We start from the raw sequence: 23,108 nt of genomic DNA, 5'->3' as shown, positions 1-23,108 counted from the left end.
CCTTATATCTTTTCTCAGTAACTACTCTACCATTGTCGGTCGTGCATCTTGGGTCACATTTGATAAAATAATATTTTATATTCAGGTACAGACGATGTATCTCTACTATACTTTTCAAATGTTTTATCAAATATTCTATCTCGTAGATGAAATAATTGTAATTAATGAATAGAAAAGAAAATAAGTTTAGATAAAAATCCAATAATGTTCTAATTAATAACAGTGAAAGATTCTCCAAGAGAATAGTATTCGTAGCATAAGTTATATACATTTAGATATCAAAAATAATTGTATCTTTAATATTAAATATGTGCGCAGAGTATAATAAATTAATATTTAAACAATAGGGCATTCTTAACAACATTATAAAGACCATGTACTATCTTATACTATCGATTTAAAATTAAATACCCAATGGGGTTGGGCCCATGAATATGGGCCTTTGTGTGGACTGTACCGTGTCTCAGCATCGTGTAAAGCCCATCAGGGAAGGACACTTTGATGTGGACCCTCGGATGGGGACTCCTTCTTTCAGTAAAGAATAATTGGGCTTCACCTCTCGTTCTGAGTTCCCCATCGTTCTCACACGCATATTATTTTGCGGTTTTCTTTTCTATTATTTCTACGGTTTATCTCTCTATCTAATATTTCTTCTCTTTCTCTTCTTCTTTTCCAGAAATCATCAAGGGTCATAGAAAGGATCATCGAAGAATAGATCCATCGTCGATTTTTACGTGAGAATGTAGGAAAGATAGGAAGAACACTCGCGCGCATGTTGACGGGGACAGGCCGACTGGGTGTTCGCGTGCGCTTTTAAAAGTTCTATCGGGGACTTTGTTTTATTTCCATGAAAATTCGATTAGATTATCTCGCGAACGCGAATTTTAGAATAAAGAATAGATCGTTAGCTCGTAGATCTCCACATGCAGTAACGTAGTAAGATTTAGGTCGGTAGTACTAGCGATCTATTGAAATTTAATTGTACATCACGCTTCTTTTCTATTTCGACAAGTAAACATATCCCTCCGTCTTATTATATTTATTATTTTACTATAATTAACTATTATTTAAACAATACCGCATTTATTTAAATATTATCAAGTTAAGGTAAATTATTAATTTTAACACATAATTCTAATATTTTTTTAATGAATCTAGGAATAGGATGAAATTATTTTAAAAACCGAATGGTCATTATTTATTTGATGTTTTATGTAATAAATAACAACAAATAACCCACATATTTCGTAAAATTATTTACGATTATATGTTGTTTTACATATATACAAATTACTATACAAGTAAATAGTATTGTTAATGAACAATATTTTCTAGTTTTCAAATTATGAAATATAAATAAACGTTCGTAAAAAATCATGTTATTGGATGGGACAAACAATTTTAATATTACCAAATACATTAGTGATGTAAGCATACTTTTATTTACTAAATATTTTATATTTTTCCAAATTTGAATCTATCATTCGTCTCCTCATTCGAAATTTTGAGATTTCATAACGCGCATAATTTGAAAATTGGTACATTTGTAAATAAGTAAAAGTATCAATAGATCGACTTGTCAGAATTAGCACGAATTAGTTAACAATCGTTATGAATTATCCAAGAATATTTTTCAATGTATTATAAATACTCTTTTTCTATATATATATTATATCGCTGGAATAATGCATAAGATAATACAATTAATATTTTTAAAATGACGTTTATCAGTTGAAATAATTATATGATATACAACTTCATCATACTTGTAACTTGTTTAAAAAATGGAAAATATACAACTGAAATGAATATTATCTGCATTAATAATGTTTGTACTTATCACTGCAACAATTGGAACTAATATTTATACACCAATCCTTTAATGTTCTTCACTTTATACATGTTCTTCTTAATCAAGCTGTAGCAATTGTCCTTTCTTCTTCTTTTCTTTCTGTATGAACTTCTATTGCTGGAGCTTTAGATTCCATTAACTTTGCACTGCTCTCTTCAGTCGCATAAATAGATTTGGATTCTTGTTTTTCTTGCTCACTCTGCCATTGCACCTTTAAAATAAAACATAAACAAATTTATGTTGAACTGTATCATAAAATTTAATGTTTCTTTTGCTTTTTCATAAACAAATAAAATACCTTTTGTTTGTGTTGTTTAATAGCTTCCATACACCTATCTACCACCATTTGCTCTGTTAAAACCCCATCTCCAGACGCATATGCTACTGCTTGCCATGCAACACCAAGTTTTGCTAATTCTCTCCCAGACATTCCTTCTGTCATTTTAGCCATTTTACTACACAGAGCACCATAATCAAATTGTGCTACTTTTAATCTTTTATTGCCTTCAATGGCTGGTTGAAGAACAAACTTATCAAAATAAAGACGAACTAAGCGCTCCCGTTCTTCGATACCCGGAAGATGGAACTCCACCATTTCATCCAATCTATCATTCACTGCCCAATCAAATTGTTCTGGAGTATTTGATGCCAAAACTAACATAAATTTATTACTTTGCTCGCCCGTTCTATATAAAAATGCATTTAACATTGCTCTTAAATCTTCTGATATATGTTCGCTCGATCTTTTCCTTAAGAAAGCATCTGCTTCGTCGATAAATAATAATAGACCTTTTCTAGATGTTGTTGCCCAATCGAAAACTTTATGTATTGCAGTAACGCCGTCTCTACCCAAAGGTGCCAGATCACCGCCTGTCACAATTGCATAATCCATGCCAGAATGTACTGCTAATTTTTTAGCAAACATAGTCTTACCAGTACCAGGTGGACCATGCATTAATATATTTCTATACATTCCACGATTTTGTTTTGTATTTTTGGTAGCTATTGCAACATCACGTAATCTTTCTTCAAGTTTCGGTGCTAAAACTACACCTGATAAAGCATCAGTCTGCTTATCTTTGAGCTTTTTAATGGCTTGTATAGGATGTCTTACAGTATCCAATACTGTAAATCTAGAAGTTTCTCGAACTAAAGATGGTTTTCCTAAACGAGATTCAATATAGCGTGCAGCTATACTGGTTGACCCCTTAGCAGAATATACGCCAAAGGCCAAAAGTGATAAACCCCCTGCAGCAGCAAGAATTTTGTCCCAATCTTGTAAAAGAGCAGTGACTCCAGTACCAAGTACCGAACCTGCAGTTCTAAAAAGTATCGTTAAATATACAAATATTTAGCGATAAAACAATTTTCAGATTCAAATTAGAAAGAAAATATAAGTACTTTAACTTTATTAAACTAATTACCTTATAGATTCTAAAACAGTAATTCTATTTTCAGATGCCTTCAGTCTAATTTGTTCTAAGTTAAGATCTTGGTTTTCTCTATCAATCTTTGCTTTAGCTTTAAGTTCCGCTTCTAATTTTCTCATTTCATTTTTATGTCTCAATTCCATTTCATGCTCAATAGTGGCTTTTCTCATAGCTTCTTGCTTGGCTACCGATTCTTCTTGCCTTCTTAAATTTTCATCATTCATTCTTTGTTGCTGTGCCAATTGATCGTCGTAACGTTTTCTAGCCAACTGATCTTGATATTGAGCCCTTGCTTGGTGCTGTTTTGTTTCTTCTTGCAACGTTTTACGTTTCTCTTCTCCTTCTACACGTTTTTGGTCAGCTTTCATTTGCTCAATACTAGCTTCATACTTTTTTAGTTCTGTTTGCATTTCTGCTTGTTTAGTCACCTCTTGCATTTTGGAAAGTTCCAAAGCTTGTACAGCATGAGCTAGAACAACAATCATAACGTATCTTATTCGTATTAGTTAATATTATATATGCATTTATTAATTTATTTTTTGTTTATACAAAATTTTTGCATTGTTTATAGTTATTAATACATTTCTAATTTAAATTAATTTAAATTTTTTATTTAAACGAAATTAAATTAGCAAATATATTTGCCTTATATTTAACGTGTACATGATTTTACACGTTGAATGTTATTCTTAACAAATATGTAATAGTTTAAATTATATAATGAAGAAAAATTTCATCGTCATAAAGTCATTCATATAAATTTTATGAAAAGGAACATATTTCTATAACCAAAAAACATAATCAATTTTCGCTTACGTAACCTATATGTAATGTTAGATCGGTGTCGAAGTTACTTAGAAAAAAATAAACATACAAGATTTTTCAAGTTCTTTGGCAGCTGCAGCCGCCCTTTCTAATGCGCTCGAATCAAATCTATAAGCTTCCATTTGAGATTTCATAAAATTTTTTGAAGAAGAACCATCTCCACCACCGTCTTTGCCCGATGCCGGTGGTTCAATAAATTGAGAAAAATCCTGTGGTTTTTTCGTGTCACGATAACCAAAAACCCACGCCATTTTTAAATAAGCCCGACAAGTATGAAAATTCTTTAAAGTACACGTTTGTTCTCTCTTTTCAAAGTTTAAATTATTATCCTTCAGTAGCTCGATAAAGTGAACCTCTCACGTGCACTTTATGGACATTGAACACGAATCAACACGAACTATATAATACTATTAAAATTAGTCAAAACGAACAGCGCGAAAACGAAGGAACACGCAATTTCATGCGATTGCGCACGCTATTGGATGTATATGATAACCAATGAACGCGTTGCTTTCAACTGATACTATATATTATATATAACCAATGACAATATTGCATAGTAAAAATTTTCATAAAATGCATTTCGTAATACCAAATTATTTAAAAATGGCATCTTAATCAATGAATTTTCACTCTATATTTCTTATTTGCGTTTGGATTATATATATTTCATCATTAATCAGAAAAAGAAAAATTAAATCCTATATGTAGGGAATGTCCTAAAATAAGTAACTTGATATTCCCCATTGTATTTACTGCGCATCCAACTGCGTCATTCATTTTCCACATTTCCAATTAATCAAGTGAAATGTTTCATACGCGTTTTATTTAATGTCAACACCTCATAAGAACGTATTGAAAGTGACAGCTGACGAATGTAATAAATTTTCGCATTCTCGATTGTCTGCATATTTGTACTTTACGATTTACGTTTTCGTATACAAAAGTAATAGCAACGGAGAATCGCATATATTCTGTTAATACAGTATGTATAATATATTAGTAGATATCAGAGTTATTACTCTATAATGTTGTTTATCTAATTTCTTCAATATATAATGCATTTTCAAAGAATAATTTATTCAAGACAACTTTATTTTTCGATATTATTCAAAATAGAATATATACTATGTGATACTATAATGCTTGTATACAAGTGTCTAAAAGAACCATCAGATTTGCCTTAATTTCTTAATTAGATTTTTTATTAAATTAACATTTGTTCTTTATTACTTTTGTGAATTAATAATTATAATTTTAATTCTGAATTTAATTCGTCACAAACAATATTATTTTCATCTATAAAAAGATATACGTATATATATATATATATTTATAGAAAATTATATTAGAGCAATTTTGCTCTATAAAAATTGATCATGGAACAAATGATCGCATTGAGTACACAAAATCCATTATCATTATTGGTTAAATTTGGAATGATGGCTTGGAACAACAGTTGCGGAATTGAAAATTGTTCGGGACATGGTGAATGCCATAATGGCACTTGTTTATGTGAAGTAATATCTCTTTATTATAGATATAACTAATTTTTAATATATACATGTATATATATATATATATATATGTATATATATATTTACTTATATTGATATATGTATATATTTTTTTGTTCAGATCCAATTCGATGGACCTGAATGCCATGTACCAAACCTAAGTTATTATATAGCATTTGCATCTATTTTCTTTATATTGGCATTCGTATGTCTTATTCAACTTGTGATGTGTATTATCGCTGAATGGAAAAAGATGAAGGCACCTTCATTTCTGAGAGCTTGCCGAGTTACTACTCAAAAAGTGTTATATTTTGTAGTTTTCCTTGCATCAGTAATACGTGGAGCATACTTTACTTCTCCGGTCAGTACATTCATTTGTTTTATGAGTTTATATCTTTGATATTACAATTAATTTAATATTATTTTCATTCTTTAGACTGCATTCAAAGAAGGTTGGTCAAGAAGTTTGTTATCAGCATATTATCCACTTTTATTAAGTGGTTCATCCTTAATTGTATGTTTTTGGGCTGAAGTTTTCCACCTGAGAGATGTTCAATGGGATAAACCGCAATTTTTATCAAAATCTTTTTTAGCATTTGTTGTATTTAATATAATAACATATTCATTATTATTAGCCGAATTTGTCATTGCACAAATAAATTCTCAAGAAGATCAAGTAAGCCGCCTCTTGTCAAATTTTTCATATATATAAATATTCTATTAAACATGATCTTTTATATTTATATGCAGTAGAGATTATAGTACATAGGATATTATATTTATATTAGAACATTTTCCAGAGTTATTATACACATATTTTTAATGGATGCTATGCGGTACTTTTATTCATTGTTGTCATATTTTTTTTGATATATGGAGTGGAAGTATACTTTAAGGTATGTTAATACTATCAGTATATTTGAGATAAATAATTTTTATTGTATTTATCTTTCTATCATGTTATTGTCTTTTAGCACGATTAAGATATGTCATATCATTTTGAAGACTTTGTTAAAATAATCGATGCAATTTTTTTCTACCAGGTTCGAGGTGGATTTTTAAATGAGTACCAGGTTGCTTCTATTGCAACAAATATACGTACTCCAGATGAATCAAAGTTATTAAATGAAGATCAAGTTACAGCTAAATTATTCGATTCTCAACCATCTACATCTGATATTTTACACATGCAACAACAAGTGAATACTTCTCAATTACATCAATCTAGATTTGGTTTATTATCTCAAGCATTCATGTTGTTTATCGTGGTTGGATTTTTATTTAGTGAAACACTCAGCGAATTTTGGAAAACAAAGTGAGAAAAATGAAAAATATAAAAACAATAAAATGTAAACTGATATACCTAATTGATATATTGAATATTCAATATTTTAGAGTTCCCTTATATAGCAGAAATTGGCATGATGTTGTGTTTCGTGTAATAGAAGTTGGTGTAGCATTATGGTTTCCTTGTGTTTTATGGAATTGTATGAGGTGAGTTCTATTTAGAAAATTTATGCTGCCAGTATTTTATGTTTTTTAGTGTAATTATTATTTCACTTTTGTATTTTTCTTATAGTCCTGAACAATTATGGATTTTAAATCCAAAACGAATTTTGAAAAGGCTAGATCTTGATCAAACAAAACATATGAAAGAAATTGAATTGCAAGATAAATGTTCAGCACAAGAATCTGCTGTACTTACTGATGGAACATCAATCAATAGTAAAGATTGTTGGATATGTTATGACAATGACAGACATGATGTTGGTCCATTGATACAGCCGTGTCAATGTAGAGGCGATGTAAGTGCAGTCCATCATGATTGCTTGCGTAGATGGCTTGTTGAGGTACGTTAATATATGTGTATATATATATATACACGCGCGCGCGCGCGCACACACATATAATATACAATTAGATCTTTTAATCAATTCTTTTTGTCTATGAGTAATAAATTCTTTTTAATATTTACTTTATTAGAGTTCAGTTAATGCAGATAGTCTTACTTGCAAGATATGTGGTACCAATTATAATGTGGAACATGCTACCCGTTTGGATTGGCAAAATAGTTTAACAACGAAACATTGCCTTCAAACTATTGCAATTGTTACTACAATGTGTGCATCTTCTGCAGCTGCATGGACAATTATACAACTTGTAGAAGGTCCCATTATTAGGATGCTTGCAGCTGGTGCTGCTCTGTTGATAATGTATGTTTGTATAAGGTAAGTTTATGTGAAAACATTATATATTTTCTTTAAAGACATATATTCTAGTTATTGAAAATTATTATAATTATTTTATTATTACCATTAATATCATTCTTTCTAGATTTTTGAGTTTGAACACAGTAGTGGCTTATCAACGTGCCAAAATTTTATCATTAAACATTGTAAATTCTGATAATAATGGAACAGCAACACATGTTGCCACAATCAGTCATACTGTTTCTGTAGATTTAACAAAAGCAGAACCTGCTATGATATAGGTAGCATGGCATATCAAGCAATAGGAACATAGGATCTGTAATAAATAAAAAATTAATGATTGCAAAGGCAGTATAGAAATTCTAAGGTAATAGTAGTAGAGCTATCAGATACATGTAAATAATAAGTAAAATGATAGTCAAATGTGGTATACTTGTAATAAAACTTTTCAAATAATTTTTCTATGATAATCATCAGGAAACTTTTGAAAACTTAATACTTTTTTGTTGAATTTGATATATATATATATATATATATATATATATATATATATATATATATATATATATATATATATATATATTATATCAGTATCATACACACACACACACACACACACACACACACATATATATATATATATATATATATATATGTGTGCGTGTGCGTGTAAATCTGAAAATTACTAATTAATGAAAATAAAATAGAATACTTATAGTTTGACATTATACTTTATTTAATTGTTTAATTCTATTTGTATACTGTGAAAAATGTTGTAGTTATATTTAATAAACCAGACAAATATGAAATTATAATAACTTTTAATTTTAATTTGTTCTAATATATATCTTTCAAGATTATGAGTACAACATTTTTCAAAAAAAAGAAAAAATAAATAAATAAAAAGAAAAAACAGAAAAAGAGAAAAAAAGAAAAAAAATCTTTCACAATATTAAAAATATACACTAACATTGTTATAATGTATATCATTAAAATTATTAAAGTAAACAGCAGTTGCTGTATTAATGATAAAAAATTATCAAAAGGTAAAAAATCATGTTTAATGAACAATAATAAAATCATAGATTTTAGTTTTATATAGTTCATAATGGGAAAACTAATAGATTCTCATATGATTGAAATTAGCATAAGAATTTAGTGAATAATTTTCATAAATTGCTTTTTAAACTACCATATTTGACATCAATAAAAATAAATTCATTATTTTGCATTAAAGTATAATATTAGAATGAAGTACAGTACCAAACATTTTTTTTTTTTTTTTTTTTTTTTTTTTTTTAAATCTACATATAATAGATTATTAATTATACATATTGAAAATAGTTATGTTTTCAGTTAAATTTTTGCCAAAGACATTTATTATTATTCATTTATGAGAGCGTATACTTTTTATATGATAATGCATATTTGGTTTAGATTTAAATGCATAATATAAAAAATTAGGATTTCAAAATGTTATTTGAACATTTTTCATTAAATATATGATATTTCTATTCACAATTAAATTTTAGTGAGTGATATGTAAATATAATAACTAATGTTGGTAAGTAGATCGTCAATAATAATAGTATTAGTAAGTAGGATGTACTATTTAGTATATATTATTGTTGGTTTAATCTTGATATGGCAATTACATAAATAAATATCTACATAGTTTATTGGAAAGAATCTATTAAAATGATATCATTAATATGTGTTATAGTACGATTGATATGTTAAAATATACTTTTCTGAGAATGTTATTAAACAAAGGAAATTTTAGTTAATATTTTACTAGTAATTACAAAATTGAGTCAAGTAAAATTTATAAGAATCAATAAAAAAAAAAGATTGCCATGCAAGTATTTCTTATTTATTAATAATATATTGCATAATTCAAAATATAGTTTAATATGTAGCTGAAGTATTTTACTTAATGTCTTGATATTTCTATATTATTTGTACGAAAATAAAAAAGATAATCGATATATTTAGTATTTCATAAATCAAAACATTTATAAGATATATTTTAAATTATGAATTTCAATTATATTATATAGTAGAATATTATTACTTAGTAAAATGTAAATATATGAAGAATGATTGTATATGACTTTGAATGGGATTGTTTGAAAGAAAGATGAAGTAAAATAATTACTATGTATGTACGTAATATACATCAATTGAAAAAACAATAATTATAGAAAAAAATTAGAGAAATAAAAGTATTAGCAGTATTTTGTTATCTTGTATTTCCCAGTTATTTTTACTTAGTAATTTTAACATAATAAGGTCAATAGAGTAAAATAAAAATGTAAATGAACAGTGAAAAAACAGATTATTCTAGGTGCTGAATTTTAGGAATGATAATTAGGTATTTTTATTATTATTATATTATCCTTTAAGACAACTACTTATATGTATGTATATGAAATACATGTTACAAATTAAATTGAATATTTAATAAGTAGCGTAATTATAGATATACAAATCAAACAGAACTTAACATACTGTTTACATTTATCGCTAATTTAAATTTTGTAGTTCTTCAAAATTTTGCTCCAACTGTGCATTGATATTACCTCTTGTCAAGTGTAAGTGGAAACATTGTGACATGACATTTGTAATTTCTTCAATATTGTTGGATAAATGATAAATGCACCTGGCATCCTGCTCAACCTATGCTGAAACAAAATAGATTATCTTATTATAATTCATACGAGAGCAATAAAGAATATAATAAAACAATATACCATAAAGCACATATCAGTATATCATTAATATAATTCTTGCATTATCATATATGCATATTACGAGATATCTGTAAAATTACATAACAACGGTATATTGCAACATTTCTTATCACTGAACTTAACAGAGTTCAATTTATTGAAAGTTGTAATTATCACAATATATTAAACTAACAATAAATATAAAACAGAAAAAAGCATATCCATAAGTTATATAAACGAATTGTAATTTTTTAATGTTTAACATTTTTATTTTAATTGAAAATATAAAATGAGATATATTATCGTAGACAAGTACGTAATCTCTTTCTTATTATTAAAAGATTATTACTCCTTAAATATTCAATATATTTAAATAAAAGGAAAGAAAATCAGATATTATGTAATTATAATATTTTATTGATATCTAAACTGTTTTGAAAAAAAAGAAACGTTTTTTTCCAACGTTCGATTATTCATGACATTACATTTATATATAAAAACACGTCATGCGTTAAAAAACAATTTAATCATATAAATGGTCGTTTTATTGGAAACCCTTGCCACGTTACAATACAATAGATATAAATATTCTATTCTGTAAATAAAATAAATATCGCTGAATTATATACCTGCAATTCCAGCAATTGCTTCTGAAGCAAAATATTTCACGTCTACATCACTGTCAGTATTAAGTTTGTCAAGAACAGGTTTCACTTGTGTTTGAACTGCAGAAGGCTCCAGGTAGGGTCCAATCCGTTGTAATGTTTTAGCAACGTTAAATCTTACATTTGCAACATTATCTGTTGCCATTCCTAAGACCGTTGGAAGCATTACTTTTGTCGTTATTTCTGGACCGCATACTTCAGCCAATACCTAATAAAAAAAAAAAAAAAAAAATTTAATTTAACAATAAAAATCGATGTGGAGCATTTGACTACCCATTTATAAATATAACTTGAGAATTCATAAATCCAATTTACATTAATACAAAATAAACATGTCATCCTATGAAGATAATTCTGATCCCTGGACATTGCTAATACTTTAGGTATTACAGTATTTTGTGCCCATTCTGGTCCAAATTTTTCCACTAATTTTTTCAAGTTCAATGTCGCTGCTTCCCTAATAGCATAAACATGGTCTACGAGCCAAGTCATACATAAAGAATTTAATTTCTCATCGAAGAATTCCACTCCCAATTGACCAGCTAAAAGAGGCATATACCTGAAAAATAAATTTTTGAAAATAAGAAATTAAATGATTTTTCAATTACTTCAAAATTTATTCATTAATTGAATACTTACTCAATAATAGCTAATCTAACTCGCCATTTAGAATCTTCTGCTAACTCTACAATGGCTGGTAAAAGTGACAATGAAAGCTGTTGTATGCCTATAACCTCATTAACACATTCTAAATTGCTAATAATGTTTAGACGGACCTCAGGACATTCATCTCTTAGTTGAGATAAAAACAGAGGTAACAAATGTTCGATCGTGCTACAAATATAAATTGTACATTATAAATATTTAAGATTAGTGGCACGTAATCTGGCTATTTAATTATGTTTACACTTACTTATGTTTACCAAGTATTGGACTAAGTCCCATTATGACACTTGCTAAAGCTGATTTAACATGCTGATTAGGATCTGCTACAAGTTCTTTGACTATAGGTAAAATATTATTCATAATAATGGATTCTTGATTAAACTGATCAAGATTTTGACAAAAATCGCGAACTTTATCAGCGGCTGCTGCTCGTACTTCCGCTTCTATATCTTTTAATAATACTTGAAATGCAGGTACAAGATCAGTTTTTGTAATTTCTGGTCCAACTGCTTTCTGGAGCTATCAATTATTATATAATATGTTTAGTCTTTCATCATATGATAAAGAAATATGATAAAGAAATGTTAAAAACATACATCAGTAAATTTATCCGCTACCATATATCGTACACGCCAAGACTGATCACTGGCACATTGTCGAAGCGTTGACATAACTAATTGTTCAACATCTTCTGGTTGTAATAAAGCTGCAATACTGACACATGCTTCAACTGCCAAAAGTCGTACTGAATCCTAAACATAAAATATATAATATACATATCCATACATTGAAAATACTTATGGTATTATTACTTGTGTATAAATGTTCTTTATTATATTAGTCTTTCTTGAATATATTTACCTGTTCATCTTGGGCAAGTATAACAAACATAGGAATTAAATCTGATTTTAAGTATTCAATTTCTACAACTTTAGCAAACTCTCCTAATTTAGAGGCAGCAGATCGTCGTGCCATAGGTGTATCATCTTGACATAAATTACGAAAATGGTTTCGTAAACTTGCTGTAATTTTTGAAAGTATATATTGAACAATATACATACCATAGAAAATTATTATACAGAAGAGAAATAGATTAAAATAAAAATAATTTCATAAAAAACACTTATTACCTTTGATGGCTGGGCTAACACGTGGATAACATACACTAAAAAGTCCACAAGCAGATGTTCTTGACGTAAACCAATCTCCAGATGCCAAGCGTTGTACCAAAGGGACAAAATGTTCTTCTAGATCTGCTGGACTATGTTGACTTGCAATATTTCTCAAAGATTCAACTGCTTTATCACGAACCACAGTTTCTTCAACTGTTGCTAGTGATTCTAAAGGTGGCTAGATGAAAAATTTTATTTCATTATTTGTACTTTATCAATAACATTAAAATAATACATAATTCCATGTACGACAACAAATTGAGTATTTCAGTTTGTAAAAAGATCTTGTTATTAACTTTATTTATATTAATAAAAACAGTGTTATTTACCAATAAACAATAGACATATTCTGGTCCTCCCACAAGAGGTGTAAATGTACCAAGCTGTTCTGCCAATGCAAGAAGAACTTCGTCTTCATCGTAAATAGTTTCTGTTAAAAAAGGTATTAACTCGCTACGAGTCCTTTCAATGCCTAATGCAAGAGCAATTGTGGATAATTTCTTGATAGAATTTAGACGTAACTGTAAAATAAAAAAGTGTATAATAGAATTAATAACTTCCAGGTTTGAATAAGATTAATGCTTTTATTGTGATATATACGTTTATATTTTTATATTTTTATATAAAAGTTTATAATATTTTGAAGATTTTGAAAATTTTAATAAACCTCCTTGCAATTACCTGAACATCCTCATTCTTTAATTCATCAATTAAAACTGCGATCGGATACAGACTATCGTCCGTAGTAGAATCACTCGCTGCCATTTTGCTACCGACTACACTTTAGCCGTTTTAGCAGTATCGCTTTCCGAACGTTAGTTGAATGATTTTTATCTTACTGCAATCTATTTGTTCGGAATTTATTGTGCCACGTAATACTCAACAAAATGGAAAAGATTTCCAATGATTCTTTATAAATTATAGCATAATTGGCGAAGAGAAGCATTAATTAAAATACGATCGAAATCTACCCCGACCTATCCCGCGAATCCATGAATCACTGACAATTGTTGTAATCATTTGAGCTACCGCTAGATGGGGACTCACGATCACCGTCAGATGCCATATATCAACATTACAAATATGTAGTGTATGTAAAATACATATTTACGTAGCATATGAAGAGCTGCGCCGCCTGGTGTCGCAAAAATCAATAAATGTCTCATATGGTTTCATATAGTTTATGCTTAAATCGGCCTAAACCAAAGAATATTCTACTACTCTTTGATATAAATTACGTCTGCACCAGTTACCTCTTTTCTTTAAATCCGCCGCACCCGAGATTGTACGTATATTTCGGCTGATCGAACATGTATATCTTCACAAATTATTAAGAAATGTAAGAAGTGTTTATTCATATGTAGTTATAAAATAAATAAGGATAGTTATTGGAAACTGTTTTGATTTGTATTCAAGAGAAAATCACTTTTTTTTTTGCGCAATATTGGCGTGCGTGTCAAATTTCGCCAACTATTTCCGGAATAGAATTTAGCCGAAAGATAAAAGGTGACGTTTGCTAGTAGGAACTATTTTTGAGGCGTATTGTATGTGTTTTTCACCTCTAAAGAACAACCTGCATTCATAACCCACATAAAGGAAAATATTACACCTTGCATTTTTTTGTGGTTATATTAGTCTATTACATCGTAATAGATATTAACATCCTGGCTAAAGAATTGTCTTAGGCAATCGATTAAGGCATTCTCCGCGGAGAAGATGGGCCTGACAATAAGCAGTTTACTTACCCGATTATTCGGTAAAAAACAAATGAGAATATTAATGGTAGGCTTGGATGCAGCTGGCAAAACCACTATTTTATATAAGCTCAAACTTGGGGAAATTGTAACAACTATACCAACAATTGGATTTAATGTCGAAACAGTAGAATATAGAAACATCTGTTTCACCGTTTGGGATGTTGGTGGACAAGACAAGATTCGACCACTTTGGAGGCACTATTTCCAAAATACGCAAGGTCTGATCTATGTGGTAGATAGCAATGATCGTGAACGTATTGGAGAAGCCGAACGTGAATTAGCAAACATGTTGAAAGAAGATGAACTCCGAGATGCTGTACTTTTGGTCTTTGCAAATAAACAAGACTTACCGAATGCTATGTCTGCTGCTGAGCTTACAGATAAACTGGGCCTTAATTCACTTCGTGGACGACATTGGTATATTCAAAGCACCTGTGCCACGCAAGGCCATGGATTATATGAAGGACTTGATTGGCTAAGTAATGAATTGGCTAAAAAGTGATAGCATGTTGTATGTTCAATTGTGTCATCACAGACAATATCCTCATTCAACATCAATGTAGAACCAATTTATGGTTTCTTATTTCATAAGATTACATTTATGTATAATTATGGATCTATTAATACGGTACTATGTACTTTTCAAAAACCATTGTGAATGCAATTGAACTAAAAGGAGGACATTGTGAGACAATTAGAAACTTACTGAATCATTTAATATTTTCCTCTCAAAATGAAACTTATCTTGCTGATCAATATATAAAAATAATAAATTTGTTGATATACAATGTGTCTGCGAGCAATTAAATAGACACCTAATAAATCACATGTAATATTTGTTAAATTCATATTTATACTTTACATTATTTCGATTATATTTTCATATTAAATAAAAGATTTGTATCTGGTTTCTTTTTGATATTACACTCATGAGTAAATCACACTACTGTAATGAAAAGGTTTCCAAAATTTTTATAGAAATCTATATTCTGTATGTAGAATTATATTTTATTATTACTGTTTGTTCAAAATGTTGTATATAATACACAACATAATTACTTATGAATTCACATTTTGCTTTTTGGTAATTAAAAATATTAAATAAATGATGTTAATACATATTAGTTTTAAATATGCATATATGAATAATGAAAGAATATTTAGAATTTATAAATTCATTCCTTCTTTTTAAAAATCTAATGTTTATATTATAAGGAATATGCTTGTAAATGAATAATAAATATGAAAAAAATATTGTAAACCATAGCTCACAAATTTATTTTGCTTTTATATATTTAATGGATATGACAACTTTCCCTATTACATGCATTAATTATTAAAAGAGAAATGCCTCAAAACTAAGATTTTGTAAACTAACTGAATGTATAACTTTATTATTGTACAAAACAGTACATCGGACATACAAATACTGTGTATAATATAATACATCACACTTTGTTTAGTATGTGGCATATTATACTTTGTAAAGCTCTATTCTGTGTCTATTCCATAAAGTAAATAATTTACAAAAGAAAAAGCTAGTAAATATTATTTACACTGTGTTTTAATAATATATAATGGAACAGACTGCTTTTACTGCAATTCTTGCAATTAAACTTTATATAATGCACTATCCTTAATTATACTTTATCATATACCTTAAAGTTTACATTTCAAGGAAAATTTGTTATTAAAAAAAATAATTTTATTTTTATATTATACCAATAAAAATTAATCAACTTTCCTCTTTTCCCCTCCTACCCCTCTCTCTCTCTCTTTCTCTCTTTCTCTTTCTCTCTCTCTCTCTCTCTCTCTCTCTCTCTCTCTCTCTCTCTAACTCTCTCACTCTCTCCCTCCCTCTTTCTCTATCTATCTACCTATCTGATGCCTTTATATATAACATATTTGCATTTAACCAAGTGGCAGCTATATAACTTATTAATTAACCATTTAGGCTTAGCAAATAGTCAATCTTTATCGTATATAGAAAATTCTCTATTGCTGCAACTTGACTGGAATAAATATCACTCATTTTACTGGAAAGTGCAACATAATAAAAAGTACTTTGTATCATCAATATAATTCCAAAGGAAAGATATTGGAATAATGCATACATTTACATGATTTTACTAAATCACCTATATTGAAATAAATGTCTATAATAATAGATTTCATTTGCGTACCCACATGTTTTTGTTAGGACCTGTATTACTTTTGCCAAGTACTGGAAAATGATTTTCTAATGTATGATTAACCATATGTGTTTGAAAATCAGAATTTTTTAAAATTTGATTACATGTTGCACAAATCTCTAAACCTTTAACTTTATTATCCAATTCTTTTTGATAAACTTTAAATAGTTCTTGTTGTTTTGAGATATCAGGCAAAAGAACTAAAAGCTCAGGAAACACATCTTCGACTGCCGTTTTACCCATAACAGTACAACAGTGTGCATAATACTCTTCAGCACTGCAAACACCTTGTCGAAACAATCCACTTATATAGCGGAATTTTTCAATCCGATCTTGTTCCATTAATACTTCATTCATTTTAGCTACGAGAGATTTATTTCGCTTTTGAAAATCAGGTGGAAGTATATAAGTATATATGGTATTGTGCTTATAATCACTTGGTAAAATAGCATAACTTTCACCAGAACTGTTTGTAAATGTCAGTCCATTATTACTATGCAATTGTTCCATGTTTTCAACTTTGATACAAAATCCTGGAGGTGGAGATGTAGTAGATTCAAAGCCAGGTGGTGGATCAATAAAACCTGGTGGCCTAGAACCACTGCTACCCAAAGCTGGAAAATCCTCTATTTGATGCAAATTATTATTGGTAGAGTTAAGACTGTCTATTTTAAGTTCAGTACGTTTTCTTAATATGTTGTTAGTTGTATTATTACTTCCAGAACTTGTTTTTACAATTACTGCACAAGATCCTTCCTCTAAGCTTTTACATTTCTTTTTATCCTTTTTATTTGTATGGTCAACTTCCTTAGAATTTTTAATATTGTGGGAATTTTTTACATCATTGCATGTATCATTGGATGACTGCCCATTCTGTTTGTCATCGTTATTATGTTTAGTAGAATTTTCTAATGAATTATTCGTTGGTTCTAAGATCTGACTAGAACCAGCAACATTACTAGAAGATTCACAATTTTTCTTAATGTCGCCGGTGCTAGTCTTATTTGGTTTTATATTATTAGTCTCATTTATAACATTAGAATTGTGTTTTGCTTTTTTCTTTTTTGTTTTCCCTTTTACCGATTCTGCAGTAGTTTTGGTATTATTATTAGAAATGCCAGAAGATTGAGGTTGAACCCATGATGGGACAACCATTACTGCAGATTGTTTATTTTGCTTAGATGATTTCGATAAACTTGGAAAATCCTCTCCAGATTGTATAGGTGGTGGCGATGGTGCTAATGATCGAACTGTTTTCTTGGACTTTGGAGTAACTGCAGATGAGGACTTTGTGCAAGTCCACTGTAAGACCTCTTTCCATTGGGCTGAATTGGGAGTACTAGTAGTAGAAGAGGGTTTATTACAGCCCAAAACTGGAAATTCAGAATCTACAGATAATTGTGCTGGTCGAACTCTAACATTAGGTCCAGATACCCTAGTAGTAACTGTACCATTAAGTTCACGATTCACTTGGATGGAAACATTGGGTGTTGAACCTTTTCGACTTTGTGATACACTTGGTCCAGTTAAATTACCACTAGAAACACTAACATTAACGGTTTTAGAAACATTAGAATTAGTGGATTCAGGACCCAATGCGGGAAAATTTTCATCGGTGACAGCCAATGATTGAGGTCTTACAGTACTACGAATAGTTACATTACCTCTACCTTTAGGTTGATTCAAATTAGGTATGAAAGAACAATTACCTAAAGTTGGAAATTCTTCTCTACTTTGAACATCAACAGATGGCTGTCTAATAAAAGTATTTGTAGCTTCGATATTAGTTTGAGAATTGCTTGAATTAGTTAATGCCATTGGTTGTTGATATTCCCTAACATTATGATCTCTAAACCCATAATCTCTTGTACTTTTGGAAGTCGATGGTCCTGGCATACCTCTTCGAATTCTATTCTCACCTCGAGGTGCCAAGGTAAACTCTAATTCCAAAGTCCTAGCTTGTTTAGCAGCAGCTTTACTTAATTGTTTTCCATGAACGCTCGTTTTATGTGCTTTTAGATCTATATCAGTTCTAAAAACACTAGTAAATTTTTCATCTACACACATTCCTTCTTCGCATAGGAAATGTTCTTGCCTAAAATGATCTCGAAGGTATTCATATGAGCTGTAATACTGATGTAAGCCATCTGCATCACAGAAATGACAATATAAGTGATCTCGTCTTAGGTGACGATACAATTCATCATTATCCATGTATCTTTGATCACAAAATTCACAAAGTGGATGACCTTTGTGACTCCTGTCATCTACATCACCTTTCCTTCGATGTTGAGCCAGCTCTGATCGCGTATAACAACGTCGTTCACATGAAAAAATCTGTAACAAATTAAATAAATATTATATATTAAAAATATACTCGTCCTATGAACATCTTTATAACAAGCTGAATAATAATAATAACATATAGAATACGATACTAATAAAAATGCAATAATTGCCAATATACAATATTAAATTTATATAATATATACCATAAGCTTGAAATAAGAAAAATAATGTACCTTTAAGTTCTCCACACAAAGATCACAATAATGAAGTTCATGATGATGTCTCATATGATCTTTTAAACTTTGAAAGTTACTAAAGACTTTTTTTTCTTCGCAAATTGTACAAACGTCAGCTAATAACTCATAAAATTTCTCTTGTATATCAACAGTGTCAAAGTAAATATCATATCGTGTGTCCAATAAGCCACCTTTTCGAAGAAAACGAAATGGTTTTATCTCCCTAGTAAAAACAACTTTTGGTAAATCTTGACGACAAATGGGACACTCATTTTGACGACAAAGCACTCTCATCCGTGTACTACATTCATAACATACGGGATGTTCACACATCCCTATACTATAAATTTCCACATTTTTATAACATACAACACATGTATTAGTATTCACACTTTCATTACTTGCAGCAGACATGCTTAATAATATAATTAAGATATGTTCTGTATATATTTATTTTAATTTCTTCAACCACTATGACTGTTTGATTATAAAAAGAAGACAGTGCTTCTTAAATAGTTTAGATAAACGTTTTATTAAATGATTTATACAGTTGATCATATCATGAGTAGTCCTGAAAAATAAATATTGTTATTAAAATTTAACCTAAAAATACGATATTTTAAAGAAAAATATATTATACGATTATTCGATAGAATATTTCAAAAATTAATCGTCTCAATTTAATAGGAGGTGCTTACACATATATGTGTGTATGTATATATATATATATATATATATGAACGTATATATATATATGTATATAATATGTATATATTATGAAATTATTTTATTTATTAAAATAAAAAATAAAATTATTTCAAAAGTCTGAACATTCACATTAATGACTAAAAGACAACTGCCTTACGAAACGATAATTATCTTTACCCTTAGAGATGTCCAAAAATAGATAATGAATCTAAAAAAATTGGCAGCAAACAGACGGTAAAGTTGTTCAGTAAAATTCTTAAAGAACAAGGTTATAACCACTCGCAAGAAAAAATATTAGGATTGCATCTTTTCCGATAAAAAAACTATAAACGACCCGAGAGCAAATCGCCTTTGAAGATGCATACGGTGGACGGTCTTTTATTTTATCAAGTCGTTTCGACGTATTTGCGATCTATACCAAATCTTGACCACTTTACTCTACGTAACAAAAAGCAGACAGAAATTATTGTGCAAAACCGGAAATCTGTATGACCACCTCACTTCCAACCCCTTCCTTTGTATATACGTACATACAAGCACTATGATTGACATAACACAATATACGCATTTTCAAACGCAATGAACGTAAAACACTTGACGATCATTATACACTACTGATCATGTATCGTATTGAAAACTAATTTACTTATTCGAGATTAAAAAATATTCTTATCCATTTAGATATGACGAATGAATTATATTGATTGACTATATATTTTTTTTAGATAAATTTAACGTTACAAGAAATCTATTTATACTATATGAATATATATGGTATAACATAATATAATCATACATTTAATAAAATATTTTGTAATTTTTAATTTATTAATGTCAATAAATATTTATCAAACGATATATAATAACAATAAGGTGATAGAACTTTTGATAATTTTGTTATGATAAATAACATTTAAAATATTTAAATTTACCGCTAAAGTATTAAAATGAATATCAATTTCCGATTATTTCGAATTTTCAAGGGAGATTTTTTATATATTTTAGATTGATATTAAATGTGCTTATTTTGTATATTATAAAAAATAAGATGTTAATAAATCCAAATTTTCTAATTATCTAAAAATTGTTTATCTCTCTTGGATTAATTGAATAATTATTATATTATTAAATACGTATGTACCTTCGTATATGATCTGCGTTCAAAAGAATAAAACCAATACTTAGATAATTGCGTCCACATTTAGTAAGTCTAATGTTATCATTTTCTGTTCTATATTTTGTTGGCTAGATGGACAAATTTCAAGTCCTATTTGATATAATCACCTATGACGTCATTTAAAATTATCCAAACACTGAAATCTAGCACTTAGTTCTTGGACGGAAGATTCTAATCATCAGCATAAACTCTCACTCAACAAGTTTTTTATTACAAACGGAATTTAATTTATTTTCTATTTTTCTAAATAGTATATATTTTTTCGTAATTCTTCAAAACGTAATTTTTTCTCCTTGGTCAGGGTTGTAAATCTAACGACGTCAAACCTTGTGACAGCCAATCATCGCAATGTATGTAGTAGCATACAATCTTTCGAAGAGTTTCCCTTCTATACAAATATATCTATATAAACCTGTCAAAATAGCGGTAAAGAGTTGTTTATGTTAAGTCTAAGAAGGGCTTGTGTGTCCAGTTTCGACGATAGATGAAAGAAATTATTTTACTCGTAAGAATATGTCACAACAAACAGCTCTTGTGCAAACTAGTACAGGATCTGAAATAACACCTGTACTTGGAAATTTACAATCTGTTGGTCCTACTAACCAAACATTACCAGTTATATCTGCCATGCAAAGTAATAATTCAGTAGTACCCATTTTACAACCACAAACACAAAATCAACAATCTCAATATACGTCTCAAACATCGAAACAGCAAGTAGCACAACATTCATCTGTATCAAGTTCTTGTAATGACTTTCCACAAGTATGTTAAAAAAATATTAATTTAGAGTTAAAATATTAAGTACAAAATATTAATTTTTTTCGTGCTTCTAGTTTCTTACTAAAACGCGTTTACAAGATTTAGTAAGAGAAGTAGATCCAACGGAACAATTAGATGAAGAAGTAGAAGAAATGCTTTTACAATTAGCAGATGATTTTGTTGAGACAACAGTAAATGCAGCTTGTCTTCTAGCTAAGCATCGTCATGCAAATACAGTGGAAGTAAAGGATGTACAATTACATTTAGGTAATTTTATAGAAAAAAAAAATCATCATATCAAATAATCTCATTTAATATTAATTCTATTTTCAGAAAGGAATTGGAACATGTGGATACCTGGTTTTGGTACCGATGAGGTTCGTCCGTATAAGAGAGCAACTGTTACAGAAGCACATAAACAAAGATTGGCGCTAATAAGAAAATCCATTAAAAAATATTAAACTTCTTATGGTTCCTATATGTAAAAAAGATTATAGTAGCTTACTTTCAATCAAAAATTTTATACTTATATACATTCATGTGTTGGCATATGAATTGTTAATATATGATTATATTAATATGACATTGTAATTGTTAAATTATATCCTTTCATAATATTTACTTGTGTTATACCTACTTCAAAATTGATCTTATATTTCTTATTGTGGAAAAAAGTCTAAATCGATAATTTTAAATCGAAGACATAGTTTTAAAAAGATGTTTTCAACATATACAATTGCTCAACAAAAAATAAAACATTATCTTTTTTTGTTCATTTATTTTTAATGCTTTATTCTATTTTTCGTTTGTATGATGTATGTGTATGTAACAAGTGTGTGTATATATATATGTATATATATATACGTGTACATACATATTATTCCTTTGTTTAAAATAAAATAATAAAAACGCGATTCA

General features: G+C 28.9%; 6 protein-coding genes across 10 annotated transcripts; 3 read left to right on the top strand and 3 right to left on the bottom strand.

Annotated features, from left to right (window-relative positions):
• Nucleotides 1–1,734: 1,734 nt before the first annotated feature.
• bor (ATPase family AAA domain containing bor) lies at nt 1,735–4,527 on the bottom strand. Its single transcript, XM_035886413.2, has 4 exons — nt 4,157–4,527; nt 3,277–3,751; nt 2,151–3,174; nt 1,735–2,063 (listed from the first exon to the last, which is right to left on the bottom strand). Exons 1-4 carry the CDS (start codon nt 4,356–4,358, stop codon nt 1,914–1,916), a joined length of 1,851 nt encoding a protein of 616 aa, XP_035742306.1. The 5' UTR covers nt 4,359–4,527; the 3' UTR covers nt 1,735–1,913.
• Nucleotides 4,528–4,706: 179 nt separating this feature from the next.
• LOC118450579 (uncharacterized) lies at nt 4,707–8,354 on the top strand. The gene is made up of 10 exons (XM_035886415.2): nt 4,707–5,092; nt 5,447–5,627; nt 5,746–5,985; nt 6,061–6,300; nt 6,425–6,520; nt 6,668–6,939; nt 7,020–7,118; nt 7,204–7,474; nt 7,608–7,852; nt 7,959–8,354. Exons 2-10 carry the CDS (start codon nt 5,487–5,489, stop codon nt 8,113–8,115), a joined length of 1,761 nt encoding a protein of 586 aa, XP_035742308.2. The 5' UTR covers nt 4,707–5,092; nt 5,447–5,486; the 3' UTR covers nt 8,116–8,354.
• Nucleotides 8,355–10,185: 1,831 nt separating this feature from the next.
• Nucleotides 10,186–14,104, bottom strand: Pp2A-29B (Protein phosphatase PP2A regulatory subunit A). 2 transcript variants are annotated; one of them, XM_035886402.2, is made up of 10 exons: nt 13,751–14,104; nt 13,399–13,590; nt 13,028–13,247; nt 12,759–12,919; nt 12,494–12,649; nt 12,145–12,416; nt 11,871–12,065; nt 11,547–11,790; nt 11,196–11,439; nt 10,186–10,513 (listed from the first exon to the last, which is right to left on the bottom strand). In XM_035886402.2, exons 1-10 carry the CDS (start codon nt 13,832–13,834, stop codon nt 10,509–10,511), a joined length of 1,773 nt encoding a protein of 590 aa, XP_035742295.1. In that variant the 5' UTR covers nt 13,835–14,104; the 3' UTR covers nt 10,186–10,508. The 2 variants fall into 2 exon arrangements, with proteins under 2 accessions (XP_035742295.1, XP_035742294.1); XM_035886401.2 differs by having other exon boundaries at nt 10,186–10,518; nt 13,751–14,102.
• Nucleotides 14,105–14,274: 170 nt separating this feature from the next.
• On the top strand, nt 14,275–15,880 carry Arf102F (ADP-ribosylation factor 2). The gene has a single exon (XM_035886403.2). It carries the CDS (start codon nt 14,786–14,788, stop codon nt 15,326–15,328), a length of 543 nt encoding a protein of 180 aa, XP_035742296.1. The 5' UTR covers nt 14,275–14,785; the 3' UTR covers nt 15,329–15,880.
• Nucleotides 15,881–16,104: 224 nt separating this feature from the next.
• LOC118450575 (E3 ubiquitin-protein ligase ZNF598) lies at nt 16,105–21,531 on the bottom strand. Of its 4 annotated transcripts, none has more exons than XM_085657464.1 (4): nt 21,393–21,492; nt 20,429–20,689; nt 19,541–20,114; nt 16,105–19,355 (listed from the first exon to the last, which is right to left on the bottom strand). In XM_085657464.1, exons 3-4 carry the CDS (start codon nt 19,955–19,957, stop codon nt 16,998–17,000), a joined length of 2,775 nt encoding a protein of 924 aa, XP_085513590.1. In that variant the 5' UTR covers nt 19,958–20,114; nt 20,429–20,689; nt 21,393–21,492; the 3' UTR covers nt 16,105–16,997. The 4 variants fall into 4 exon arrangements, with proteins under 4 accessions (XP_085513590.1, XP_035742298.1, XP_035742299.1 ...); XM_035886405.2 differs by lacking the exon at nt 21,393–21,492 and adding an exon at nt 20,782–20,912; XM_035886406.2 differs by lacking the exon at nt 20,429–20,689 and having other exon boundaries at nt 21,393–21,531.
• Nucleotides 21,532–21,819: 288 nt separating this feature from the next.
• Nucleotides 21,820–22,784, top strand: Taf12 (TATA-box binding protein associated factor 12). Its single transcript, XM_035886409.2, has 3 exons — nt 21,820–22,193; nt 22,265–22,457; nt 22,524–22,784. The coding sequence occupies exons 1-3, from the start codon at nt 21,942–21,944 to the stop codon at nt 22,649–22,651; spliced, it is 573 nt and encodes a 190-aa protein (XP_035742302.1). The 5' UTR covers nt 21,820–21,941; the 3' UTR covers nt 22,652–22,784.
• The last annotated feature ends 324 nt before the right edge of the window (nt 22,785–23,108 follow it).

The sequence above is a fragment of the Vespa mandarinia genome, chromosome 5 (assembly GCF_050613455.1).
Source record: "Vespa mandarinia isolate Hongniang chromosome 5, ASM5061345v1, whole genome shotgun sequence".
Taxonomy (NCBI): Eukaryota; Metazoa; Arthropoda; class Insecta; order Hymenoptera; family Vespidae; genus Vespa; species Vespa mandarinia.
The sequence above is the reverse complement of the archived record's forward strand: the minus strand, read 5'-3'. Positions and strand labels throughout refer to the sequence as shown.